Raw genomic sequence first — 27,966 nt, forward strand, 5'->3', positions numbered from 1 at the left:
GAAGATAGGTTTAACAAGCCACTGTTTGGAAGAAGGATAAAATCCTCAGATTCACATGAGCCATTCTGGCCCTCAAAAAGCTGACTGAGAAACTATAGTGGATGAAAATCCATCGCCTGGCAATTTAACACGTATGTCAGTATAAATAAGAAAACATCATGCAGCTTGATGGCTGTTAAATTGTGCTCAGGTGTTACATTACTTTTACACTTTTATGATGATGACAGTAACCAGAAATAATGCAACTGTCACAGAGTTGATGTTTAGGTTGACAGGTTTCATGTTGTCCCTTTGTAAAATGGTGCTGAACCAAACATCTTTTTTTTTAAATCTTGAATCTTTATGTATCTTTACTTTGCACAGGAGAACATTATTAGACTGTTAATGGTTTACTATCTGTTGAAAAGTATGGAAGAGTTTGTGATCAGTTTGTCTATGTATCAACTTAGTAAGCTGGATAAAATAATAAAAGGTCAAAAGTTCAATATTGTAATCTTAAATTAATAATCATTAAAAATCACACACTCTTCGTCGACAGTAAACGATTGATGATGTGTTCATCTTTCACTTTATGAACCCAATCTGTTGTAAACAAAAGCAATAAGCAGTCCAATTAGTGCTATAACAGTATCACATGCTAGGTGTTTATATGATAATGCCAGACTAAAATGTCTTAAAGCAGGCTAATTAGGGCTATATATGGACATGTTAAGTACCACAATGACGACCGTGTTCATTCTGTCTGATCCTATTCAAGATTCAGCCACACTTTGTCTCTCCTTAGGGGGCTTGATAATTGAAACACTGCTAATTTTCTGTGGTCTTAATAGGCCCACTGTGACTAGACGTAACCCCCCTCTGCTTAAAATAGTATTTAGAGACTATCAAACAGAGGCTGGAACCAAACCTCTGAGGAATAAGGAATACGCTTTGGCATGTATTCCAACAGGAACCATAACGTTTTAGATTTGAAAATAATAATGTTTTAAAAAATGCCTATTCAGAGTACAGATAGTAAAAACAACACCTGAACAAAGTTCCCCTCTTCCCACTGCCACTTTTGCCCTTTACAAGGGTGGGCACTACTTTCTGCTTCCTTTTTATAGTTGTGTCACTTTAAGTGTGGCAGCACTCATTGTTCTTGCCCTTGATCTTTCCCACAGAGTGTAGCTGGACCTTTTAATGTCACTGACAAAGTAGTCCAGCGGGTCCTGCCGCCAGTCTGTCTGTCGTCTGGAATCATTACAGCACAGGCACTTGAAAAAGACAAGGACTGTCCCTTAACATCAGTCAGTGACACTGCTGAGGTTCTTCAAATAGGTTTCTTTTTGAGCCACAGTGACTCTGTGGACACATAGCTGACCTGGCACTGCGGACACCGCCAGAGGGGGTCCTGGGTGAGGGTGGATGCATCAGATTCCAAGTGGAACACAAAAAGTCCACAGGTTTTTTGGATGGGACAAGGGCTTAAATGTGTGTTCAAGAAAAAAAAAGAGAGCGAGGAACACAAAGAGAGAAAAGAGGGAGAGAGAGAGAGAGCCGTGGAGACTTTGAATGGATGATAGATGGTTCTTTTTGGGTTACACAGTGCAAGGGCCGAGGGGGATGAAAGGGATAAAAGAGATCAGTGTAAGTGCATGAGTTGGAGCCACACTACTCTATTCTGTACCCAGTGCCCTGTTAAAAAACCCTCAGAGACCCTGTGGTGGCTCTTTCACAATCTCTTTAGCACTGGAGACAAATGGTGGCATTCATTTGCTTGGTGGTTTGCTTTAATTTTCCTTGACTCTTCTGATATCAACACTGTTTCAAGTTGAACTGTAAAAAGGCCGCTCTGTTGTATGCCAGTCCTGTAATGATCCAACTCCTGATTGCATCAGCTTGAACTGAATGTGTGCTATAACAACAGCAACGCTACAGAAGCCGGGGCCTTGACTTTAGAGGTCGAAGGTAGAACAATCTGAAACCCACACACTCATGTATGTTACTAAGAGGGGATCTGGCGGTGGAGTGGAAAACTACAAGCTTGAGTGGGTCCTTGTTTCACCCGGATGACATTTTGAAGTGACAACCCCTCTCTGCGCCATTTAAATCCCTTGGAGGGGTCCCAAAATGAGAATGAGAGAGAGAGAGAGAGAGAGAGAGAGAGGGGAAAGGAGGAGGATAAAAGCTTGAAAGAGAGTGCATGAAAGAGAGCGGCAGAGATCCTGAGATAAAGTGAGGAAGAGAAGAAGAGGAGGACTGATCCATTCTAATGAGGAATAACAAATGGCCCCCTTGGCCTTCTTCTCCTTCTCCCTCTTTCTCTACATCGCTGACCTTTGGGTTTGGAAATTGATTTACTGTTGCCGCTGTTGACGGTGGCATTTTGAAAATGGTAACACCCCACCTCATTAATATAGCCACATGTACCGAGAATATGTTACCTTGGCCACCCGCCAAAGGAATTTTTACAATGTTATTTACAAATCAATAGTGGAGATGCACAGGTGGAGTGATAAGGGCTTCCTGTGGTTAAAGATGTGTGGCAAAAAGAGAAAATGACCTTTGAGAGTTGTTAGAAAATGAATAGAATAACATGACAGGCACAAATGGAAAGGAGAGGAAATGCTCATGACAATGATTCCTTTTTTTGTGGATTAGTTTGTCTACATTTACAGGATTTGTAGATATCTACTCCTGTGTCAAAATGGTAAACCATTCGGAGGGTAAAACTCTCCTGTAATCTTCCTGACTGTGTGTGGATTGTGATTCCTCTCTCCAATTAAAGTACCCAAGATTTTGGATATTATCTCATCTCTCAATCCGAGTAAGAGAAAAATAAACCCACCTCGCCCCTTTTAAGACAAAACAGCAACAGTCTCGTTTTGAGTTTATTATCCAATACAAACAATGATACTATCAGTGACTGTGATTCACTGGAGCAGCTTCTTTTTAGGCTGAAAGCACACTTACTCTGTCCGGAAGCACAATGACACAAAACAAGGCAAATTGCTTAAATGTGAAATGTATTTTAAATAAAAAGGCATTTTTCACCCTCCTCAGAGAGAATAGATTTAATGATAAAATTGTGAGTAGCAGATAGGGGAGATTGAGCTCTAAATGTTACCAGTCCCTAGCTGATAACAGGCAGAAAATGGCATCACTTTGGCTTCGTTGCAAAACACATACCAACACTCTCCCCAAGCACACACACATGAAGCCAACTTGAGTTCCCAGGCAAATACAAGCATTTCAAAGGGACAGGATCCTGCCAAGCACACGCCTATGAGGCAGAACCATCATCTGATTGATGCAAAAACAAAAAAAAAATATTCCAATAAGTGTAAAATAACTTGCAAATCCATTATATATTTTTTAACCCTTTCAACTGAAAAATGTAAAATGAGTATTGACACTCTGCTAAACAGAATAATATTCTAAACACAAGCCTGTTAGTCTGGGCTTAGCGGATTCACCAGGTGTAATGTGTTGGTTGTCAACAGAATGCAACACACTTTTATTCACTATAAAGGTATTTAATTCAATTAAACAACATACTAAATTGTCTTTGGGCTGACATTGTGGTTTCTGGATGAAGGTGGATAGTAATGGTTAGGTGTTAAATAATGTCTAAAAAAATCAAAATGTGCATTACGAGCAGGTCACATGAACAAACATTGAAGTGTAATAGCTGCTTAGTTAGGAAATGCAGTCCATCCATCCATCCATTATCCATACCGATTTCCCGTTCAGGGTCATGGTGGGCTAGTGTGGATCCCAGCTATCATTGGATGAGAGGCAGGTTACACCCTGGACTGGTCACCAGTCAATCACATGGCTGACATATAAAGACAGAAAACCCCTCCACACTCATGTTATCACCTATGGGCAATTTAGAGTCACAAATTAACCTAACGAGGACTTCTTTGGCCTGTGGGAGGAAGCCTCCTGTCCAATGGGGGTTGGAACTAGGTACCTTCTTGCTAACAGCAAGGTAACAGGAGGTAACAGCGCTAACCACTGCACCACCGTGCAGACAGAAATGCAGTCCTTTATTTAATATTTTACCACATATTCTTAGTTGGGCAATCTTTGACTAACTATCTGTTTTTTCCCATCTTTGTTGTGCTATCTGGGGGTTTGTGCTACATAGCGGGGACTTAGGGATCATTCTCGTCATAAAAAAAAATTAATTAAAAAAGCTCATATACTGTAAGTAAAATGTCTTACCTCAATAGGGTCCAGAGGCTCGCCGTTCTTCAGCCAGCGGTATGAGGGTTTAGGTTTGGCGCTGGCTTTGCATTCCCAAACTAGAGTGTCATCAATGGTCTTCTGGACATCCTGGGGCTTTTCAGTCAAGTGAGGTGGAGCTGTGAATTCACACATATCACATACTGCTAATGAACACTGAAGCACTTAATATTGCTCATATGCTTGAGCATTTCCATTACGCAGCAATTTCTGAAAAAAATCAATGAACCAAGTAAGCAGGCGATTAGTTCATCAAAGACGCATCCAAGGGCAAAAATCATAAATCCACTTCCAATTAACCCAAAGGTAACCTCAACTTCAAATGATATACATAAAATTATCAATAATGACCAGTTTGAACTATGGGTTTAATTGTGGGGTTAAAAACTAAAAGATTTGTATTGAATTAGCAGTACAATGATGCAGGTCTTCTACAAGAATGTGGTTTATTGACCACTTTTTAATTCTTGTGATTTCTACAAAGGAAGGGTAGTTATTCTTTTGAGCAATTCAGTTAAGAACACATGTTATATTCCCTTTTTGTCTTTAAGAACATCTGATATCCACAGAGACAATGCCTTTATATTTATGATGGTGGTTCTTGTGTCACATAAATGACTAGCACCTTATCTCTGGAGACAAGTGCAACATGATTTATGGCCTTTGTGAAGCACCCACATAAATACAGAACACTCAGTTCAAGGGGAATGAGGTAGTTGAGTGAGTCTGTCTGCTTGCCTAGATGAGTTTCTTTAATAATGTAATAATAATGGCAATAATGCGATTCATCTCAATTAAAACAGCTTTTTATCTAATCTCTCCTCAGGGACTGGAGAGTACAGTTACGGCCGGAGCTGTATCATCTGTACATTCAGTGTCAAGGACATTATAGCAGTGACAAATTTGAATGTTTAAGACAAATTATTTTCACAAAAAATACAGACTCTCTTGTTAAGAGGTCTTAATGTGGCTTTTACTGAATGTGTTGCAAACAGTCATGTTACTTATTTCATGCCGAGAAGAGGATCAGAGTTGTATAATGGAAGCAAGGAGACTGTCATATCTTGTTCTGAACAGCTGGTGGTAAAAAAAAAACTGTCTGTCAATTCAAAAAGGGAAATCATGAAAAACACGAGATGATTCCTTGAACAGAATCTCAAAAAGTGTAAATCAACAACAGTGTGTTTCCAAATGAATGAAGGTGTTTCTTGCTGATTACTTCTTGTTGTATTTCAAATCTTCAGTAACTGTGCCATGCATTGCCTCAAGTGCATTTTACTTGGTATGAACAGATCCTGACTCATTCAAATAACATTTAAAAAAGACTTGCCAGGGAGGAAGTGTTTGGAGGCTTCCATATATATACATTGAGAGAAATCTTTTTTAAATAAAAAAGAGGCTCTTTTAAGAATATATTGCATAATAAATGTATTTATATATGAGCAAGCAGGACTGAATTGGAAATACATCACCATACAGAAACAAACACTACATGACACCTCTTAAACCAAAATACAAATTAAACTGTCAGAGATAACTTAATGAAAGGAAAAACATGATGCAAGCGGTGCTGTACAAGGCCAATCTGATCGCCTGTGTGCCCATTCAAATGCAGTCAGCTGCTAAACCATGATCTAATTTCATAAATCCCCTGGAACTACAGAAGGACAATTAAGTGGGAAATGGAAAGAGAAGCCACCCGTTATTGTTCCTGTGCACGCATTGGTTGGGTGTCGCAAACACCACATCCCTGTATTGATTCTCCTTTTCTTCTGCAGAGCTGATGGATGTCCCACAAGCTCCTGTCTATGGGAGTTTAAAATGAGATTACAGATTTTTATCACCTGGCGGTCGGCCAGTCTACGAGGCTTGAGATGAGACAGGACTTCAATCTTGCAAGGAGAAACATGACTTCCACACAAGAACGGCAAAGAAAATGTGCAGAGGCCATGCGACATAGTACCAGGACAGTAATTGCACTAAGTTGTTCAAAGTTATGACCTTGTTTACAAATGAGCATACCATTTCCGTTGTTTAAGGACCTCTAAGCCAACAAGTCCCAGTGCTGTGATGGTATACCCCTCTATGAAGGCTCTATTTAAAATCAAGTATTTTTTATCATCAGCCTACCTACAGGTACAGTAAGCATTTCATCTTATACCCACAGGTGCTGCAAAAAAAAGGATATTATCATATCAAAAGCATCCTCCTTCATGGAAAAGAAAAATCTGGATTTGATGATTTCAGTCAAGCCCATCTCTACAGGGCCTTGTGGGCAGACATCATCAATGCATAAACTGCAAGATAATGTGGAGAGAAACCATAAAAATCTTTCATCAAGGGACATTAAAAGCTTTCTCAGACTACAGGCCATAAGTCCAGAGTTGGTGAGGGAAAAATCACCTCTCCCTGAAAGGAGGTATAAATCTGTGTGCGCTGCAGCCCCATGTTAGCCTCTGGCACAATACGAGCTTGTCAGAAATGAACTACTGTTAATAGGTTAATTTATTACCACATTCCACCATATGATGCAGTTATATATGGGCTCTAATAAAAGCTACAGATTGCATGACAACAAATTAAACTTTTTGTTGGACTCGCACCAAAGCTAAACTTTTATTCTGCTGGAGTTTCAATCAGACTCAGTCGAAGGGAACCTGCGAGGCAGTGAATCAATGGATAGAAGACTTGGTAAAAGTCTGTAAAGTCAATAAATGTACAAGATATATCTCGTATGAGACTGACAGGTTGAAGGCATCAGATATTTTCTGTTTCCAAGACAACTTGTGTGAAGTAAGGTACGTTTTAGATCAAAGTCAGCAAAAACCATCCTCCTACTCACCGTAGAAAGACAGCTTTCCTTTTACCGAGTTTTTCCCTCTGCTGTTTTCTGCCACACATTCATATATCCCTGCATCCTCCTGCTGGAAGTAAGGGATCTCTAAAACTCCGCTGGCTTTATTTATGTCCACCTTCCTGCCAAAAGAGGCTCCATCCACTCTTCTCCAGCTGACAGTTGGCACTGGGCTAAAGGCATGAGGAATATAACACAGAGCAAGGTCACACAATGAGAAATGCTCCAGTGAATGTGTTTTTTATTATCTTGAAATCTGGCAGTAAAAACAAGCTGAATATGATACCAATGAGTTTTGTAAGCATATGATGGGTATGTTGAGTTTTAATTATTGTAACGCATTCACAGGTAAGTTTTCTTCTCTGTGTATTTTTGTTGAACAGCACTAGAAGGAGCCATTAAATTGTAAAATGTTCTGCACTTAAAATAACAGCTCTCACACATTTCCATGCAGCTTTGATTGGTACAGTGAACAACTAATGGTGTGGCTCTGACTGCGATGTAATAATACACAGTGGGACGTACTTTCCGAGTGCAAAACATTCCAGTTTGACAGTTGAGCTCTTAGCGACAGGCACAACTTCAGGGAACTGAACTTCGATCTTCGGCTCGTATTCACCCATCACACCTGGAGTTACAAAAAGAAATACAGAAATGATGCAATGCGAGTCTGAGGGGAATTCTTTCAGCTCGGGGCTTGAAAAGGTCACAACAAAATCAAAACAAAGTTAAGGTCACGACTGTGTTAGCAAAAAAGAAAAAAGTATAACTCTATATCTTTGATCACTCAACTGTGTCCACAGGCTGAGGGGAAAGTATCTTATAGAGGTTTTTCTCAAAACAATCACAAAAATGATTTAAAAAGCAAATATTTTCTATAGATGACACTAAAACCCTTAAAAAATAATTTATCAATGGAAGGAAACCTAACCTCTTTCAATGTTAAATAATCTGATGACATGATGCCACTGATTATCGTCTGTAATGTCAACTGTAAAGCAGACTTTGAGAATGTGACTGGCTCGATTGTTAAACCAATAACTCTGAATTATTTTTGAACCTGTTAAGAACAGGTTTACTTTATCCTTTCAATTTATAACAACACAAAAAAAGAGCTAACTTCTCAAATCCTTAATAATCTGAGAATTAAAATAGAATGACTAAAATGAGAAAAAGACCTGCAGATAACAAGCCCTGTTCAGACTGTCCGTTCAAGGCGCCATATTTTCATTCCTGTGTTTTGCCTTCATTGTGAATGTCACAGAAGCTTGATGGGGGGACAAAGTGATCCCACTTCTGTACTGCCTTGGGAGGTCGTAACAGAGGACTTACAGGGGGGGACACAAGATCGACAGAGCCAGAAGTTGAGAACAGCGGTGTGTGTGTGTGCATCTCTGAATGTGTGTATGTGGAGCCCTCGCTGTTTCTCGAATGTCATGCTTCTGCAACGCTGTAAGGAGCTGTGAATTCACGGACTGGGACACCAACGTAAAAAAAGTAGTAAAAAAAGTAGTAAAAAAAGACATAATGACAGCGAAGCTTTGTTACAGTGCTGTTTTGGTATTGCACTCTAAAAAAGGATTATAGTCACCACACCTACAAATATGAGGCATTGAACGTTTTGACATTTTGAAAAAAGGAGAAAAAAAAATCTGCTCCGTACTGCCTGTTCAGTTAGTAAAGGGTGAAACTCTCATACCATCAACTCTGAGCACTAGAGGAGTTAGTGGTCCTTGAACGCTGCTTTTAGTGACAGTGTTGGTAACTACACAAGTGTAGTTTCCCACATCGGACGGTTCCACTTTGGCGATGTAGAGGTTGCCAGTCTTCTGGGACACAAACCGCCTCGAGTCCTGGATTACAAACGATGGGTACTCATTGAAGATCCACGTGAAAGTGAGTTCTGTGAACAAAGTCAAGGATGTGAGGCACACAGATCATAGGTCAAAACATCTATAATACTTTCTACTACTATCTTTACCCTTGTTCAGATAATTTGTGCTAAATCAGCAGTTTCATCTCTTCATTGTGAGTGGATGCCTTGAGGGAAAAAGCAATTAGTGGGTTGGACTTAGTGCCAAACTTCCATGATTAGAGAATCCCAATTTATATTTGCAGAAACATACTCTTAATCACCAATGCATTAATACAATTAAACAATTAATCAATTAATTGTTGTTTTTGAATTAATATGGGTAAGTTGCATGGGTTCATTTGGTTGGAGTGTTAATGCTGTACAGTATGAATGGTTATCTTTTTTCAGGGAGGTAGACATTTGCAGCAGTGATGAAGGCATTTCTGTTGTAGCATGCTGGACTCAAAAGGTTAGTTGGAAAAAATAAGGGATGTGGTGAATGACTCACACTCATCTCTTTTTTAAAATAGAAACAAGAAATGACATTCAGAAAGCCATTAAAGTATCATCTAGTCTAGTGGCTTTGCTTAGTGACATCAGAAAATCATGTTATTGGACAAAACAGTTTCACCAGTTGTGTTGAACTAATATGAACAAAGTTGCACCAAAGTCATTAAAAGGAAAAAATGCACTTATACTGTATAACTTTCCAGGTTTTAAAGATGCATCACGTTCCGGTGTTTTGGCATCCTTTGGCAAACTACAAACAAGCCCTTTTGGATCATATTTCATCAGCAGTAGCTGAAGCAGCATGCCTCCACCAAGGCAGCTTTTTTTTGGGTCTATTTTTCAACATAGGGCTGGTTTTGTTCTGGTTACAAACAAGGGCTGTAGTATTTCTTGCAGAATATCCATGAAGGGGAGGGGAGTGTTACATATGTACTGTAAAAAGTAGACTCACCAAAAATTGAAAGTATTATAACATAATTCTCTAATAGAATCATCATTGCATCAGTCAGTGATGCAGTCTTGTTTAATGTATTAACTTTTATTCCATTGTCTTTTTTCATACCCCTTTCTTTGGATTTATTACAAATAAGATGTATTTAAAATACAGAGACAGTCGCGGTATACAAACAAAAACGAGCATCTCCCTTTGTGGCTGTCATGTAGTAGCAGAGGACCTTAAATCAGAACTTAAGCTGCAGAGCTTGCATAGAAAAAATGTATAAGACCCAATAAAACCAATGTATTACACATCACCTTATCCACTATGGTAGCACTGAGTCTCCTATTTATCATCCACGATAACAAGCTTCTGGGAAAGACCCCCTGTGCTTTCAACCAAATGGAGTGCAGTCAGAGATGCTTTGCACTAACAATCAGCAACATTATAAAAAAGAATGATGGTGTTTTGACATATTGACACAAGGATAGATTGCACTGGACCATATTGCATCCCTGTCCCAAAAGCAATCTTGGCCGTTGGTAAAAACTTGTCTAAGCGATGACTCGGCACTACAGTACAGGGAATAATTGAGACGTGAGTTGGACACTCATCTACTGACTCAGTATTCTTCATTTCTGCTCTTAAGGGGGCAGGAGGATGTGTGGGCTGTGACATATTACTGCAAACCTTGCAAATCACAACCTGACATGGAAGCTGGAGAACTTGTGAGGTAGATGTGAGGATGCTTCTTTTAACACAGTACAGAGTGGGTGTTTTTCATGTTGACTCGCAGAGTACAACCTGACCTTGTGATCATCCCGAGAAGACAGCATGAGATCGAGTCTTAGACCACACACAGTATATACATCTGTCTGTCTATTTTGTGCCAATGATTTAAATGTTTCAGAATCAGCTTTATTGACCAGGTATGCTTACACATGCAAGGAATTCGACTTTGATCAACTGTGTCCTGCTCAATCATGCTACCATTGAAAAACTTTCATAAACTCTGTAAACAAATTAACCATTTCATTTTTGGATCATCTTCTTGGTGATGATATAATGTATGCATGTGAAAGAACTATTCCTGTATGGACTGTCTTGGACTGACTCATACCCATAATAAAATGCAGTTTGGGTTTCAAAGTATCTTTTGAGTTTTTCCATGTCATTTACTCGATTCTAACCTCAGTGGCTGCGTCGACCTTGACTTCCTGGCTTGATCCAGCTGACCCACACAAAGAACAGCTTTAATATCCTCTTTCCTCTGAATAATATATCCCAGCTCTCATGCTGACAAGGTTGATGTATATTTAATGTCTGTTTTTGTAACTATTTCTTCCAAAGGTGCAGGGCATGACAATCGGGAACAACAGCAAGTAAGAGGTTTCTAATTGGTTAGTAAAAGATTCATGGTGAGAAACAGGAAGCAGGAAATAGGAAGTGGAAAGAAGCAATGGCTGTATTTGATTATTTGACTTAAGAGCCTTGTGTGGATGGGCAGTAATGGAATAATGCAATCATGACTGACAGTGAGTGGCAGATTTTCATTGTGGTTCCATTTAGCCCCTGTATAATGAACAGGCAGCATCAATTCTCCCCTAATGATCTGAGAGGAGGAAAGAGAAATGGAACATGACAGACCAAGGACATACTGAATCCGGAGTAGGTTTAAGCACGAAGGGTGTTTTGTTTGAAAGAAAAGTATATGTACAACTTGTGTGAAACTCTGTATTCTCAAGTTTGTTCCCTATACACCAATGTCCATTAAAAGGCTACCTATCTGTATTCATGACAGAACAAGTTCTCTCTATGAAATGGCCTGGGTCACGCAAACAAGAAAAAAATCCCTCCAAGCTATGAGTATTGTACTAGCCAGCAAGATGCTTTTGTTTAGGGGTAGATGCACTGTATAGGGAGAACAAGTGATTTCAGCCCTGAGTAAATCTAAAAGGTCTTTTTCCATTAGTGAAAGGAGGTCAGATGCATTAGATCCTGGTCTAACCATAGCCATTCAGACCCTCTCAAAGCCAAACATGAAACAGACCCACATCAAATGCAAATACAGAACTTTGTTATGGAACAACCCCGCTGGAGCCCCTCTTGGATATGAGACAAAATATTTTGGTCGTTTTATAAGCACAACTTCAACATGTCTTACAGTTTCAGAGAATCCCGGCCGCACCAAACAGATTTCTGCAGCTGTCTTGAGGGTTTTGAGGCATCGTTAAAATGAAATAATGTCTTCCTGAATCATGCATGGAATATTGAAATCCTTTAGAGGGGAGATGAGCCAGATCCTTGTCTTTGGTTTTATTGTGCTGATCATGAAATATGTCCTGTCATCCTTTATGGGAGCATGGTTCCCACTTTTCCTGCGCTGTGAAGTCTATTTAAAAGCCAGTGGGGATTTTCTGTATTTCAGATGTGCAACTGTACAGTCCCAGTGCTGTAAATATAGTATTTTCTTGAATTGCCCAAGCATACTTAAGCACTTTTCAAACTTTTAAAATGTATATTAAACAATACATGTATATTACATATTTAAAGATCTTTTAAGTTGTTCTTGTTAAATGTTTCTAATTTGCCATGTATTATAAATATTTTGCTTAATTAAGTCCATCTCAATAAAAATCATTAAAGACAAGACATAACTGACAAGGAGATAGAATTTGAAACGCAGCATTTTTCTCTGTGTTGTAAGACCACAAGAAAAGGACTGGATGGGTTTATTTCACATTGTGTGTGTCGGTAGACATAATGTTCAAAAACACTGTAAAAGTGGATTTTTGACAATATGTCCCCTTTAAGATAAAACTAGATGTTAACACTGAAAACATATGAAATCAAATAAAGCAGCCCATTAGTTTTTTAACTTAAATTCTATCCATCATCACAGTACTAAACATAAAACCTCAAACACATATGAATAGATGGTAGCAACAAGCATGACTTTATGTATGAGTTAGTCAACATCTTTGGGTTGTTACTGTTACCTGGAAAAATAAGACATTTCAACATGTCCTCAATGTGCCAGGTAACTTCCTACCCTCTGGCCGTTTGTCATAACTTTCTAATACTTGACAAACCAAACAAATGACAAATCAATCATGTAAAAATAATCTAGATAAATAAATAAGGAAATATTTAGTAAGCTGCAACGTGTCCATGAGGGAAAAAAAACAGTGGACAAAGGTGAGCAGAAAAAGTATGGACTTTAATGTTTTCTAGGAACAAGCTACATGGATAAAAGAAAATGAGACTGTTGAATTTTGTGTGAGTGTGTGTGTGTGTGTGTGTGTGTGTGTGTGTGTGTGTGTGTGTGTGTGTGTGTGTGCGTGCGTGTGCGTGTGTGAGTGTGAGTGTGTACTTGAATTTGCGAGCTGGTAACTGAAACTAAATGGGCTACATCATTACTATAGCCTATATGGTCATGCTAGCCTTTCAGGAGAGATGTTAGAAAATTGGAGATGATTCATCCTACAGCACGTCTCAGCGTTCTCAACATCTCCATCAATAGACGTAATTTACGATGACAGCTGCGGAAAATATTGTCAGAAAATGGATCATTCCAAGTGATGTTCTGGGTCTCTAGAGAACAGCTATGATCCATCACAACAAGATAGAATGAATAGGCTGTAGGAGTAAATAAAAGCAGTCTGTGCATTACTAGTCGCTTGGACAAAAAGCATGCTCTGGCTATATTTATTTGATAGGAGAAAAACAGCAGGGAAGCACCCTGACCCAGTTTGAGTGAAATGGACCGAGGTTGGCAATTATTCACCATTCACCCAAATAAAATTATTGCTGACAGCTAGTCTGAGAAAATTGATATTGCATATTACTTTTTGAACGTCCTAGTATTTCATATTACCATATTAGAGGCCTTGCATTCAGTTTGACTGTAATGTACATCCATGTTTAGCTCTGAACATTTGTTCCAACTAATGTGTCTCATTTGTAAAACTGTGACTCTCTATTACTTCTGGTAGTCATAGTTTTATGAATTAACTTATACAAACCAGTTTTGTTGTATTTTCCTTAAAATTATGAATATCTTTTTGCATGCATTGTAACAGACTTTACCTAGAAAAAGACAAATGGATGCTTTTCATGCATTTGACATGCTCATAAATCTTACATAAAAGTATCAATAATTCAATCAAGCAAACATTTTATATTTGTATTTCTGTTGCAGCGTTTGATTTGAGGATATATGGATGTCAAGAAAAAGAGGGAAAGACAAAACCAATTGCCACATTTACACATTTTCTAAGAACCATGCTTGTTACTTGAATCAGATGGACATTAATATTGAATACATGACAGTTGAATCAAAACTTTTTTAGGAAAAACAACATTTTCTTACGAGGGCAACAGCTAAAAACCTGCTTTTATACTTTTGCTGATGTCATCAGAAATGTTTGGGGTTACGGGTAATGAAGTTAATAAAGGGGAAAGTCTGTTTTTATGCTTAAGCCTTTATTTGACTACAACATCAGTGGATTATAGAAGATAGTTTACCTTTTTTAGGTTAGAGGGACAACGACAACCCTGGATAAAATGGTTCTTGCCCTGGCTGATCGTCTAGTACTTTACATCAGAGGGCTTTTTTAAGCGAATTGTTGTCTTTTAGTCAGAGATTCAAAGTGGTACATTGGTAAGTGTATAATATAATGGAATTTTCATAACTCTATAAGTCTTTTCATTTCACAGTACAGGGGTTGTCCACTACCACGACTTATGACACCACCAGCCCTTAGACTCAGCAGGAGGTGGATTATAACCACAAACTGAGCTGGTGACTTACTAGTGGTGCACTATGGGTATACTGAAATGCCTGAGCGCTGTCAAATGTCAGTGGCTTCATGCTGTATTGTTTGCACATAGCAGTTAAAACTGCTGCCCTTTAAGAGGTTTATTGGGAAGTTTCACCTTCAAAAAATTACCCGCATATCCATTTTAAGATCAAATGCAATTCTTCAATATATTGGTACCAACAAACTTGGCTCTCAGTGGACATTTAATGAATCCCATATAGGTTTTTCTTATTTCCCTTTCATTGATATGTGGAAGATGGAATGTAAAAATATTAGAAGCTTCATGCATGAGGCTCATTGTCCCTAAATTAATTGGACAACACTCAAACAGACAAGTCAGAAGGGAACTGAAGCAAATTGAGAATCTGAACAAGCAGCAAAAGCAATCAATCTGCATAAACATAAATCTGTAGTACAGTCATCAAATCTAATATCATATAACATGTTATTGTTACATCTACTCCAACGATAATGTGAGTTTATGTAGCTAAGTGGCAGAATTGTATTATGTTTGTGTTTGCTCTGCTTCTTAGGGCGCACTCCCACAAAGCAAATTGTAACATGGCCAAGCATGTTTGACCCCCGAAGTCCAGTTCATTTGACCAGTGGGATTGCTCAAGCATGGTACACTTCCAGCCCTGGCATGGTTGGAATAATGTGCGGCAGCATGGTATGGTTGCTCATGAACGAGCGCAAGTACGGGAACACAACGTGGACATGACATAAATTGATCCCAACTTGCATAATCGAGAAATCCAGGAGTGTATGAGGGCCCTTTCTGAACAAAACTACCCCAAATTAGTCACCAATTACTCACATGTTATCTGTGTTGTTCTCCATTGTTAAGACTGGAGAAAATTACTGTGCCACTATCATACAGTATATGGCCGCTATTTGACAGCTACCAATGATTTTAAGGTGTCACCTAGTGAATGAGTTGACGTTGGGAATTAATCAAACCACCTTACATGTCAAAATGATAACTGACATTGTGTGAGTTTTTTATCCTCTCTCTTGCATGATTGGATCTTGAAGTGCTTAAAAAAGTAAATATGGGGGACAATCGTGCCTCAGCTTGGTACGGGGAAATTGGGCCTAGTGTGAGTGCGCCCTTAGACAATAAATGATGATAGCAAAACACTAAGCAGAGCTAGAAATTTGATGTTAGCGAGGATGTAGTTATCGTTCCGTTTTAAGAGCAGGTAAAGTCTTGGTATCAGACTGGATGTGACAGATATGGGCCAGGTGCAATGCAACCCTGTTGGTTACTGACAACATGCCCTGCAGGGCTCTAGTCCCAAGTGATCAGCGTCGTGTTTGAGAAAAGTCCAAGGGGAGTTAAGAGCCTAAATAAAGAAAGTAAGTTTCAGTAACAAATGACAGACAAGATGAACATGAATTATTTAACTGAATAATGAAATAAGTCCCTGAAGACAAAAAACATCAAGACCCAGAAATTGCATCTCCAATAACATCTTCGTAAACATCTGTGAAGAGTGACTTTGTCAAATATGCAAGATCGCAGTCGCAACTAAGCAGCTGGAGTTCTTGAGCAAAGTGCAGCATCAGAAGCCAGGGGATTCTCCTAAACAGTTATGGGATGAGTGTAGAAAGAGAGCTGTAACATTTTTAATTCTAATTCAAATAAAATACTCCTGGAATCCTCTTATTGCACAAGAGCATAGCAACAAAAGATGACAAAGAATACATTACCCTGTTGGATTTGCCATCTGTTAGTTTGAATGTAAAACACCACTTTTTATAAGCCAAAAGGAAAAAATATTTTTTTTAAAACACACCAAAGTATGTGGAGATAATGATCAGAGTTATAAGAGGAGGTGAATTTCAAAGGTTTTTACATGACACAAACATTGTTAAGTTTTTCTCTGGGGGTTTTCTCTCGCTGTGTTTCCAAATGAAATTGAATTAATCGTTCTTTGTGCTGTTTGTGAGCTTTAAAATGCACGTGTCAAGTTTACATTATGAGTCACCACACCTAAGGTAAAGGTCATTCAACACTTTTAGCCCTTTCAAGAACCAAGCAGCAGCAGTCCTGAATAATTCTCAAGGTTTGAAAATTTTAGTACAAGTAATGGCCTTAAGTCAAAACCTTCCTTGGCCTTGTTCTCCTTTGTTATACAAATCCCTCAAATATAAAAAATAAATACTTTCTCTTCTTTCTGGCCTTTTTTCACTTGCTACAAATAAAGAGTTGTCATTGTGTTCACAAAATGCCAGGTTACAACATGGATGCAAATAAGTGAACTCTGGTTAAAGAAAGGAAACTAAGCAACCTGTACCTGGCACACATTGAGGAAATGATCTGCCCTCAGTTTGCCAATTATACAAAAAAAAGTGCCCCCACACATTAGGAATACAAATTAAACTAATTGTGAACATACTTTAGTAGGTACATAGATTAAATATACGAACCCCAAAAAGGGCATAATATGGGCTCTTTAACAATGCAACTTGTTCAAAATGAATTGTGCAATCATCTTCAGCAGTTAAAAATTAAAAAAGCATATCTAAAATATCATATTGAAAATATCGATACTTGGCCACCATGAGACGATATAATATTGCCACACAAAATATACTATGGTGTATCGATTTTTTACCTCACCTCTAATGTAGCCGCAGTAAAGTAAAAAGAGAGCCATTAATTGAATGGTCTAACCTACCCTGACTTTGGCTTTATTAAACATGTAAACAATCCATACAATTTTCTTGACTTAAAGAATAGTGAACTGAATATCTCCTCTGTTTATAACCACCTTACAAATAGTACCTGCAACCTGTAGGTGTAATATGTGCATATACCATGAAATGTGTCCAAAGAGAAGACATTCAATATCAGCACTCATTTCTAAAATGCTTCCTAACCCATTCCCCGACAATGCACTGGCATACATCAAAATTCTTCCTCGTCCAAGCAAAAGTAAGCCTGTCTGCAGGAATGTACTCACAACAAACAGTTCTTGAAGCATAGAAAGAAACCAAACAGAATGTTGCACATTTCATGCGTGCTACCCCCCTGTGAATAATGAGTAGTGGTAAACTACTGTAGTTTGGCCAATATCTTTTTTTGAACACATTCATTACACTGATGCTGTAGCCTAACACTTCTCTCAGACGCTGCTGTTTTGTTTTAAGCTGGTTGGATTGTGTGTTGGCATTATGACACCATGCCTCAGGGAGATAGTCTACAGAAAATGCATTTGCATGTGGCAGCCAAATGTAAACATATGGCTCATTGTTCCGGCCTTTTTTCTCTACAAGAGGTGAGTTGTCACATTTTGACATATAAAGAACAACACTTTACAAATGAGGGGCTACTTTTAGGTTTGTAAATAAATGTGGGATAAAAAAGAAAAGAAAATTACTCTATTCTCAATGACGCAGCCCAGTTTCACACTTTGAGGGCGCGGTCACACTGGCCATCCGTACCGTGCTGTACTCCAATAGGAACCAGACCTAGGCACGATTGCCTCTTGTACATACGTCATCACGTCGTAATGCGACACACGCATGGCCCGCCTACGTCATCATAAAGCGCCTGTTTACAAGAAGCGCGGTCTCATCAGAGTCAGCACAATGGAGAACACAGAGAACATGGCTACGACTTTAGCTACTTTTTGGCTTATGTTAGGGCGCGGTCACACTGGCCCACAAATTAGTGGATTAAGTTCACACATAATGAAACAAGACAATAGTTTGTGTTGACTATGATATGTATACAACATTAGAAGGCAAAGCTTTTATTCCTGCTGCTACTACATTTTGAATTATGGATCAAAAAACATATTAATTTCTTTAACATAAAAAAATGACTAATAAAAAAAGGATTGTGTCTCAAATTAGTATGAGTATGAATTCATGATAACAAAATAGTTCCACTATTTTGTCAAAATGAAAATCTTCAATCTTTCCCTCACTAGTGCCAGTATTAAAAAAATTAACCTTAAAACTCTGTAAGTACTTTTCTTAAACACATTTATCTCCAGTTTTTTGTACTTGCCATTTAATGTTCAACTTGAGTAACAGAGTTGAGTACAATGTAACCCAGCACTACTTCCATGTGACATATCATGAGAGTTTGTCACAAAACTAAATCATTGAGTTGATGCTTTTAAGATGCTCTTTAAAACTGACTTCAAAACAAGCAGCACCCCACCCCGCCGACCCCAACCCCACCCTGCTGTGTGCAGTATGTTGTAGTGCATTTATTCTCCAACAGTGAATAATTACATCAAGCCTTGCTGGCTGCCAGCACAAAAAGCCCATCTCCAGACCCCTGTGTAGGAGTTAATAGCACTGGATGCTAACTCCCATTGATGGTGTCATGGATGCAGAGGGCTGATGAGAAGCAAACAAAGCACCTTCAGAGAGAAGCTCTATTACTCAGCCTGGCAGGGGCCCAGCCACAGACAGCCTCTTCAGCTGGCATGCCAAAGTTTTTCCTCGCCCCCATTGAAAATCAAGCTGACATGCCAGAGTGTCCCAAAGAAAAAATGACTCACTCCACTGACCTCAACAACACAAACAAACAGCCAGGAGATCTGAGGGGGAGACCGCAAACATGACTTCCATTCTGTCCACATAAACATGTAGTACATAAGGAATGAGAGAAGTGATACCACACACTGGTGTTCACAATACAGTGTAAGACAAATTTCTTGATTTTCACAAGGGATTTTATTTCCTGCGGCATAAATGGGTGTTTGTGCTAGGCAGAGATTAAAAAAACAAATAGTTGATGATGATAAAACATTGAAAATAGGCCGTCTTACCTCCTGAGTGCTGAGGTGGGCCACACAGTAAGACCACTCCTTGACCTTCACGGACCCGCACTGGACTTCTTCTCTGGGTCTTGAAGTTTTCCAGGTCTGTTTACCAAAATACAAAAGCAATAAAGCACAAAAATCAAATTCATTTCCCCCAAAAGCCATAAGCACACAGGAACCCCACAGGTTATACCCTTCTGTTTACAGAGATAAAAATGCCTCATGAGTCATATTAATGGCTGCTCAATAATTTCATATCCAGGTAGAACAAAGCTTCTAACAAGAGTTTGCCGGCGCCATATGAAGCAGAAATTTTGCACATTTCCCTGAAACACCCATGCTATGTGTGCATGAATTCAGACAAAATGCTGTAAAGTCCAAAACACTTCTGACTGGAGCAGAAAGCAATTCCTCAAGTATAAGTCACACATGAGTGAATTTAATTGGAACTGCGTATTGTTATCACTTTCTGTGTTTCATCCACTGCACACAGACCCGCAACAATTAAATGACTAAGACTGAAACATCATTTGTATGGAGACCGATTACTTGTTGACAACCTGCTGAGAGAAAGCAAATAGAGACAGCAATCCTTGAACACTCCGCTTTTCTTGCCTGCTGTGGCTCTTGGAGATATCGCAGGCGGTGCAGCCAAATATGAGGCTGCCATATAATGACATAATCAACGACTGAATTCAAAAACAGGGAGGGAGAATGCAAAGCTGACACCTCCTGTGTACAACCACCACTGGATGATCCTCAGCATAATAAATACAGTACGTGATCTCCGCAGACCTTTTGAGTAATAGAAAATTGCACCTAGCTGAACAGCATTACATTCTCACAATTGAAAGAAGCCTTTTTTGTGGTTCAATGAAGGCCCAGTATGACTTCACAAATTAATTAGAAGATCATTTTGTTCTTTGGATATCTGCTGCAAACAGATTGTGTGGATGCTTCAGTAGCCAATTCTAAATCTATGGCTGATCCATGGATAACAATCGCATAAATCTTCACTGTGCATGAACAGATTCAGCACACATAGGCTCCCTCTGGACCAACAAGCCATATATAGATCCCTCTGGATGAGCAAAAGTTCCATAATGAATTTGAGACCTGTATTGGTTTTACATTTTCTATGCTATGTATACGAGGAGTGTTTGTTTTAGAAATTTTTATCTCATGTTGTTCATTTAGGTTTACATCAAATGTAACATTCATGCTCTTAATCATTAAAAAAAAAAAACAATAGAAAATGCTTTGAATTGTATTGAATCTTTGTTTCCAAGCAAAACCTAAAAACTGAATCTTACATGAAGCTTTGAAACCGTTGCTCTACCTAGTGTAAAGGCCATTGCTTTCAAATCGAATCAAAGCAGCAGTGGATATCCAGAGAGATTAAAAATAAAGAATACAACTCCTGTTGGCAACTCCAAACACGTGAGTTTTACCATATTCTACTAACTTTGAACTTTTGCTGTGACTTAACAACAACTTTAAAACAAGAGAATAAAACCATGGCTCCACGTGGCACTACTTTAGGTTCACTGGTATGCAGGCATTGTCACAACATAAATGCTAGCATGACCAAATTTAGCACTTGTAACATTTATCATGGTCAGCATATTAGGGTAGCATATTAGCATGCTGAGATTTGTTTTTTCCAACATAAAAAACAAACAAAAAGTACAGCTGACTCTGAATTTTTAACAACTGAGAGAACTCCGCTATCATTCACTGTATTTTCTAAACTGTCTTTTCCCTACTGTGACTTGTCAAAATGGTGGCTGTGTAAAAAATATACAAATCTTAATCTGTCAGTTGTGTTGGAGCATGTTGCAGTGGATCAGCAAAGTCTAAGTGATTCATCCTCGGGGTTCATAATGTTATATCTAAATTGCAAGACGGTGGAACAACTTACAGACCTCTTAATATGACATTGCTATAGAGCCATTCCAACTGCATGGCTTGAGATGAGGCACTCTCTTTTCATACTGCTGCATTTTTTCAGCTACCTCAATATACTCTCTTGGCTTAGTGAGCAGGATAAAAGGCTATCTGATAACATATTAAACTATAGCTGCTCCAGCAGGGACAATACCTGCTGAGTCAGACAGTGTGTCCCAGCAGCTGCAGTAGAAATGATTCTGAATGGTTTTATGTTGTGGATCGTTTGATTGGAGAAAATCTTCAGGAGGGCATATGTTATTTCAGATTTTCTGCAGGAGACACAGTCCACTGTCAGTATGTACAGTATGTGTGTGTAATTCCTTAAACTGACTACAGGCCTATGTGAGTCTAAGAACACTCGTGTTTCTCTAATATCTTCCGAGCCCGTTATTTTTCATTGCTTTAGTCAGCTCCCTGATTCCAACACTTTGATAGCTCAACTTCAAAAATGCTGTACTCTCAGAAATACATTTTATTTGCATAGCACTAGTCAAGATCAGCAATAACAGTGCCGATCTTGATTAAAAAAAACTGACTCACACGTTAGAATTACAACACATCAGAATTGTTCAACTCACACAGAGGGTGAAGCTCTCCTGATCAATATTCCTTTAGTGGGGCATAAATGAGCTCGACACACTAAAAGCCAACAATGCCTGACAACCCAAGCTGTTCTGCACCCCGTGGATCATCTTATCAAGCCTATCCTGGCTCTGCATCTCCATGTGCTTCTCCATGGCAGGGTTCGGCTATTTTGAGTGCTTTCAGATCCATGAAATTGGATGGGAATTTGCATTTTTTGTGCTAGCTACATCAATGTGACCCATTGTAACGAATGAGCAGCAATTGTAGAGAAGAAAAATTGGAGCCACTCTGTTGGAGTATCAGCTCGAGGGCTATTTGAGATGTGGTAACATTTGTTACCCAACTATCGGACAAAATGAAAAAAGAGTTTTAAAAACTTTCCAGAAGGGGTTTGTTTGAAGTTCTTTACTGTTTGAAGTTGTCTGGTGTCATTTGCTTCCACTTGAAGATTTTTCTGTATGTTTGATGCAAGCTGACCATTCCAACAGGTTTCAGTGATGAAGCAAAGTGGGGTATTTTTTTAAATTTATTTTTATTATTATTTTATTTTATTTTATTTTTTAAGCAGCTGATGGCTCAAGATGTATCAATCTCTCAATACAATGATCAAAGCCAAGATGACTTATCCTCTTAAGAGCATGAATGTCTGTTCCAAATATTAAAGAATCATTTGAGCTGTAAGATTTTTTACTGTGGACCAAATTGTTTGAAATACAGGCTAACAAACACATCCTGGAAAATAAAAGAAATGAAGGAACCTAAAAGATAAAACACACATTGAGGCATAAGCAGGTTGGTGAATCTTCAAAAATATCTTCAATTCAGTGTCTTTTTCAGAGCTGCAAAGTTAAATGAGCTGATAAGTGGCCAGTGAAAAAGTCACCGCCCACCCAGCTGGAGTCAAACAGCATGGGAAAAGGCTGGGAACCACTTTTAATGGGATGACATTCTCATTTTATACACACACCTTTTAAAGAACCATTTAGTTTTTCTGAATTACCATGAAAAAAAGGACAAAAGTATTTTCATTCGAAATTCAAGAGTCTAAATAGAACTACACAGAGGTGTATTTAAAGGCTTTAAGAAGGTCAGTTTAAAGTTCAAGACTGTACTAAAATTCCATATGTTATGCTGTTTCTACGTGTTATATAGCCTTTGTATGTTGTCTCCCTTCCCTGGAAAACTCTTTGTAACCCATGTTATTACCTTGAGGAAACCTTCCCAGTCACATTGAAAATGTAAAAAACACCACACCAAAAGGAAAAGGTACTACAACAGTACAACTCAGCAACCAATAGGCATGCAACAATTCTCAATAAAATATTGAACCGTAAATCCCGTGAGTTAATAGCCAATCACCACGTGCTAAAGTCTGGTGACGCTGACAACAACATTACTTTTAGCATGGCGAGCAGTGAGGAGCAGCTACGGCTTGAGGAAGCACAGCTGTCTTTAAAGTCAGCGGTGTGGGAACATTTCACTTTGATTGTCAAGTCTAATGATATGGAAGAGAAAACGGTGAACAAACAAATGACTGTCTGTAAACACTGCCTTACACATATCGCCTACTTAAATGGAAACACTTCCAACATAACTTCATCTGCGGCGCCATCATCCAGAGATATCATGTTTGGAAGCAGGGTGACCAAACAGGTACCACAGTCATCTAAAAAGCAACAGTCCCTCGCCGCTGCCTTCGTTCAGACATACCCCACTTGTTCAGAGAAACACAAAAATATAACAAAGGCAGTGGGGGTATTCATCGCCTGGGATTTGCAGCCGTTTTCGGTGGTTGGAGATGTGGGCTTTTTTCAGCACAGAGGTATATCCTGACCTTTATGAAACAACGCGAAAAGTTATTGAAAACGAACTTGCTAAAGCACAGAGCCTTGCTCTCAAGACAGACATTTTTTTATTTAATTAATATTTCCCTAGTCTGTATATGGGCTACTGGCAGTTGTGAGCTGCCAGGGTTAAGCACTTGTCCTTTGGAAGCGTTATTTTGTTTTATGAATTTCTGTTTATTTTATACCGTACAATACACCATACACCAGGAATGTGTATGAATTTGTTTTTGCTTCAAAGTAAAATAAATAGTTTTAAAATGGAAAAAGTAGCTCTCTTTCTTAATCCCTTGCTGTTCTGTAAAATTTGCCTAAAACACTTAAAGGGATACTTCACCCGTTGAAACATGAATCTGTATTGACATTGGGTCATATATGTAGAAATGTAAAATACATTTTGAAGTTGGTGCCTTCTTGGCCGAGACAAGGCAGAAAGTGTCTTTTTGGCTCATGTGGATGAAAGAAACCAAATCCCAGAATGCACAGCACCGCAGGCCACTCCCACTGAGGTCCGAATCAGAATCAGAAATACTTTATTAATCCCAGAGGGAAATTACAGTTTCTCCAAAATATACAATATAGCAGTAGAAATATAGTAATAAAAACATTTACAGACATATTTACTTCAACACATACGACCATTTCCTCAACAGATTCAGAGATTTCTTCCAGAATTGATCTTGGAAATTCCTGGCAGAAAACAGACTCTGTGTCTGTGTTCATAGGCAAACAGTGAGAGCACCGACACAACCAGTCCACCCCAGCTCGAGCCGGCCCGGGCTCCTCATCCTCACCGCTGCCGACAGGCAGGCCTTATGTCTCTGCTGCTGAGCTGGCAGCGGCCGGCGGCGGCCAGCAATATAGCAATATAGCCGCGAGATTGTTGCTGCCGACAGGCCGGTCTTGTGTCGCGGCGGCCAGCGACGGCCCCGGCGTAACACTATATACCATTCAAATTAAACTATTAACAATTTGGATAAGTGTCAGTGGGGGTCTGGGCCTTAAGTCCAGCAGCAGCACTGAGAGCGTATTGTAGTTATTTTGGGAAGAAACATGTTTGCAGTGTATCAAGGTTTATGAAAAAAAATATCTTAAAACCCTTTAGAAAAATAAAATGTGAAAAAATAACAAACATAACAAGAAAATAACAGTTATTGTTCCAATAAAAGTAACATAACTATGCGTTGTGACTTTTGGATTTCAGGAGCTTCAGAGTTACAGATATATTTCTAAAGTGTAATTTGTGGAATTGTGCTGTGACAAAGTGAAAAGATGTGCTGAAAGCACTTCTTAACTTTGAATAGTAGACCATGATTCAATGTAATTCTTGTGACAAATTTAAATCGAGTCAATGTTCTTACTATAGTATGAAAACATTATATGCACAACCGAATAACAGCATGGTGTTTGTAGAGGAAGGGGAGACTTTTAAATCACCTAGTACATCTGTGTTGGTAAAACAAATATTAATGGTTTTGTGGTAAAAATTCATTTTAATTCTGGTCTGCCCCCACCTACACCCACAACATGATACGTCATGCCTGCAACACTCATTTGACTGTATATACAGTATGTCAATAAATGCCGTTGCCATGGCTGTTGCTGTTTTAACCAATAGAAAAACATCACTAATGCACCACGAGTAAAAGTTCAATTCTGATTTCTGTTCATGTGTCAATCAAGCTCTAGGTTGCAGCTGTTGCTTAGCTTGCCTGGTGTATCACACTAATAGGACCTGCTGTGTAACGACAGGTAGGCTAGCATGTCATTCTGAAAAGGAAGTCAGCGTTTTCCAAAGAGCTCCAGTAGAGTTTCAGCATACTTCAAAAAGAACCAGCCAATTAATATGCTGCTTTTGTACACACTGCAAGTGTCCATTTTCAGTCACCCACGATGGAAGGCTGGCATTCAAAGCCATATAACAAAGAGCAAACACACACGGTGGGTACAGGCTGGAAGTAGACCTGCTCCGCCCTACTTCAGTGAGGCAACTGCTGGTGACAACAAACTTAACCAGGTTACTCAGGAGGGCACCTTGTGTGACCAGTGCAGTTCGATACATATAAGAAAAGTTAAATTAAAGTGTCCTAATTTGAAGGGTTGAAAATCTTGTCACCCTTCCTTAACAGTGAGTGACAAGTGATGTTTGAGGAGTGATAACATCACAGGTGCCTAATTCTAACAATCCCAACACTGTAAAGATTTGCTGTATTCAGAAAATGTCCTCTGCCTTCTTCCCTTAAAGAAGATCTGAAGCATAGATACTGCGATGCCTCTTAGCATAACACTATTGATGATATGTTATTGTCCTTTCCTTAGATGCTCTCCAGCAAAAAAAAGAAGACGTAATTTTCACCTGCGGCTAAAGCAATGAATAAAGAGAACAGAAATTATGGAAATGAGAGAAGTAAAAAAAAAGAAGATAGAAATCTCGCAAAGTAATTACTCAGATAAGGCAGTTAGGTTCCACACTTGCCAGGAAAAAATGCAAATCATGTGTAATTACAGGACTGAATTTGATAGAAGAAATCATGAGCACCAAGATACAAGGGAGTCACATCCTGCATTGCTTTCATAAATACAGCTATTTCACCCTCCATTAAACACAGTGTTACCCTTGTGGCTCTATAAGCTGCACAGCATCTAGACTGTAGCATGTTCCTTCTTTGGGACAGACATCCAATACGCTACGCCTGCATCACTATCAAGGCCCTGCAATCTCTTGTAAAATGTTGCATCTTGCATCAGTGAAAATCCTTTCACTTACACCAAAAAATATCCCTAAGGGATTAGGAAACTCAATCTGGCTCTATAACCAACTAGATTATTCCTTCCAGCACCACCAGCAGGCAAGCAGAACCTTTAAAACATTTAAGTCGGCATTGTCAACAGGATCAAGAACCTTTATACTTTTAGAGGTTTAAGCCCCTGACAGATGGTAACAGACACTGTTATATCATCTGTCCCTCAGAGGATTAAAAATGTAGGCTATTAGTATACGCACAGCACATTCATGCAATATCATCCTGATGTTATGGGACATCATTAGTCTGTGCAAATCTAAGATATTGATCTCAATTACCATCCAAGCAAGAATTTATATGAATGAATCTCCAGATATAGATTATACTGTTAAATAAGATAATATTAGATTTAATAATTAACATTCTGTACTTACTGATCTACATTTGGTATCTGCAGAAGAGCTTTGGCTGCCAGCCTTGATAAGATTACCTGCTGCACATATTGTAGATCCTTGTATTTTTTTATTAATAGCCTTTACCTTGGTCTTTGTTTCACAGAGTTATTACAAGACCACAGGAGGTGCCAGCCCCTTGGTGTCTGAAAGAGAATATTGAGCTACTCTGAGTCAGAGTCTGTTACAAATGACACAATGCTGACTTTCATAACAGACTGCTCCTCCATGAATTATTCCCTTGACCCGGGGCCCACTCAATCATACAGCACACTTAATTAAGTTAAACCAAGAGCAATAAATAAGATGTATGACACGTCATCACTGATGCTTGTTCTCAACCGTTGACAAAAGCAGCTAGTCCCAGGTCAGGCTCAGGCAATGGATGAGACCAATCAAGATGACAAACAGTTCAAGTCAGCCCGAGAAATTTTGATAGGAAATGTGAATATGATCAACAGCCTTCTGGATACTCAGGGCACCAATTTACACTTAACTCTGAAGATTTAATGCTGCTTTGTGACAAAGAAGCACCAAACGGAGACTAGATGAATACCTCTGGTGCTCTCCCTGCCAAGGATCATCTGTGCGTCTGCTATGGCACAGAAACAGACATCAGAATTCAATCTAGCTGCACCATCTGTTCACAGATATCAGGGCTGTCATTTGATATGAGCTGCCCATCAACAGTGGAGGTCTCAAGTTCACCTTGCCATCAGAGATGCCTCACACTCTGCTCTTATAAACTGTGATGGATGAAGGCTGTAAACCATCAACTATACAGGGTCTGTCAAGGCCCAACACATAGTCATCACCTGGGAGTGAGGAGCTGAGAGTCACGAGTCAGAGTAAACAGCTGCTCCGGAGCTTTAATCACGGTTAAAGAAGAAAAC

The 27,966-nt window shown here is 39.0% G+C and overlaps 1 protein-coding gene across 4 annotated transcripts in view; it reads right to left on the reverse strand.

Moving 5' to 3' along the window:
• cntn3a.1 (contactin 3a, tandem duplicate 1) overlaps positions 1-27,966 on the reverse strand; it is a 74,748-nt gene that overhangs the window by 25,293 nt on the left and 21,489 nt on the right. For all 4 annotated transcript variants that reach the window (XM_061057519.1, XM_061057520.1, XM_061057517.1 and 1 more), the window contains exons 5-9: positions 19,505-19,600; positions 8,787-8,990; positions 7,613-7,715; positions 7,076-7,260; positions 4,213-4,352 (exon numbers count right to left, since the gene is read on the reverse strand). In XM_061057519.1, the coding sequence (XP_060913502.1) occupies positions 4,213-4,352; positions 7,076-7,260; positions 7,613-7,715; positions 8,787-8,990; positions 19,505-19,600 (728 nt within the window). The remainder of the gene's footprint in view (positions 1-4,212; positions 4,353-7,075; positions 7,261-7,612; positions 7,716-8,786; positions 8,991-19,504; positions 19,601-27,966) is intronic.

Source organism: Labrus mixtus, chromosome 15 (genome assembly GCF_963584025.1).
Source record: "Labrus mixtus chromosome 15, fLabMix1.1, whole genome shotgun sequence".
Taxonomy (NCBI): domain Eukaryota; kingdom Metazoa; phylum Chordata; class Actinopteri; order Labriformes; family Labridae; genus Labrus; species Labrus mixtus.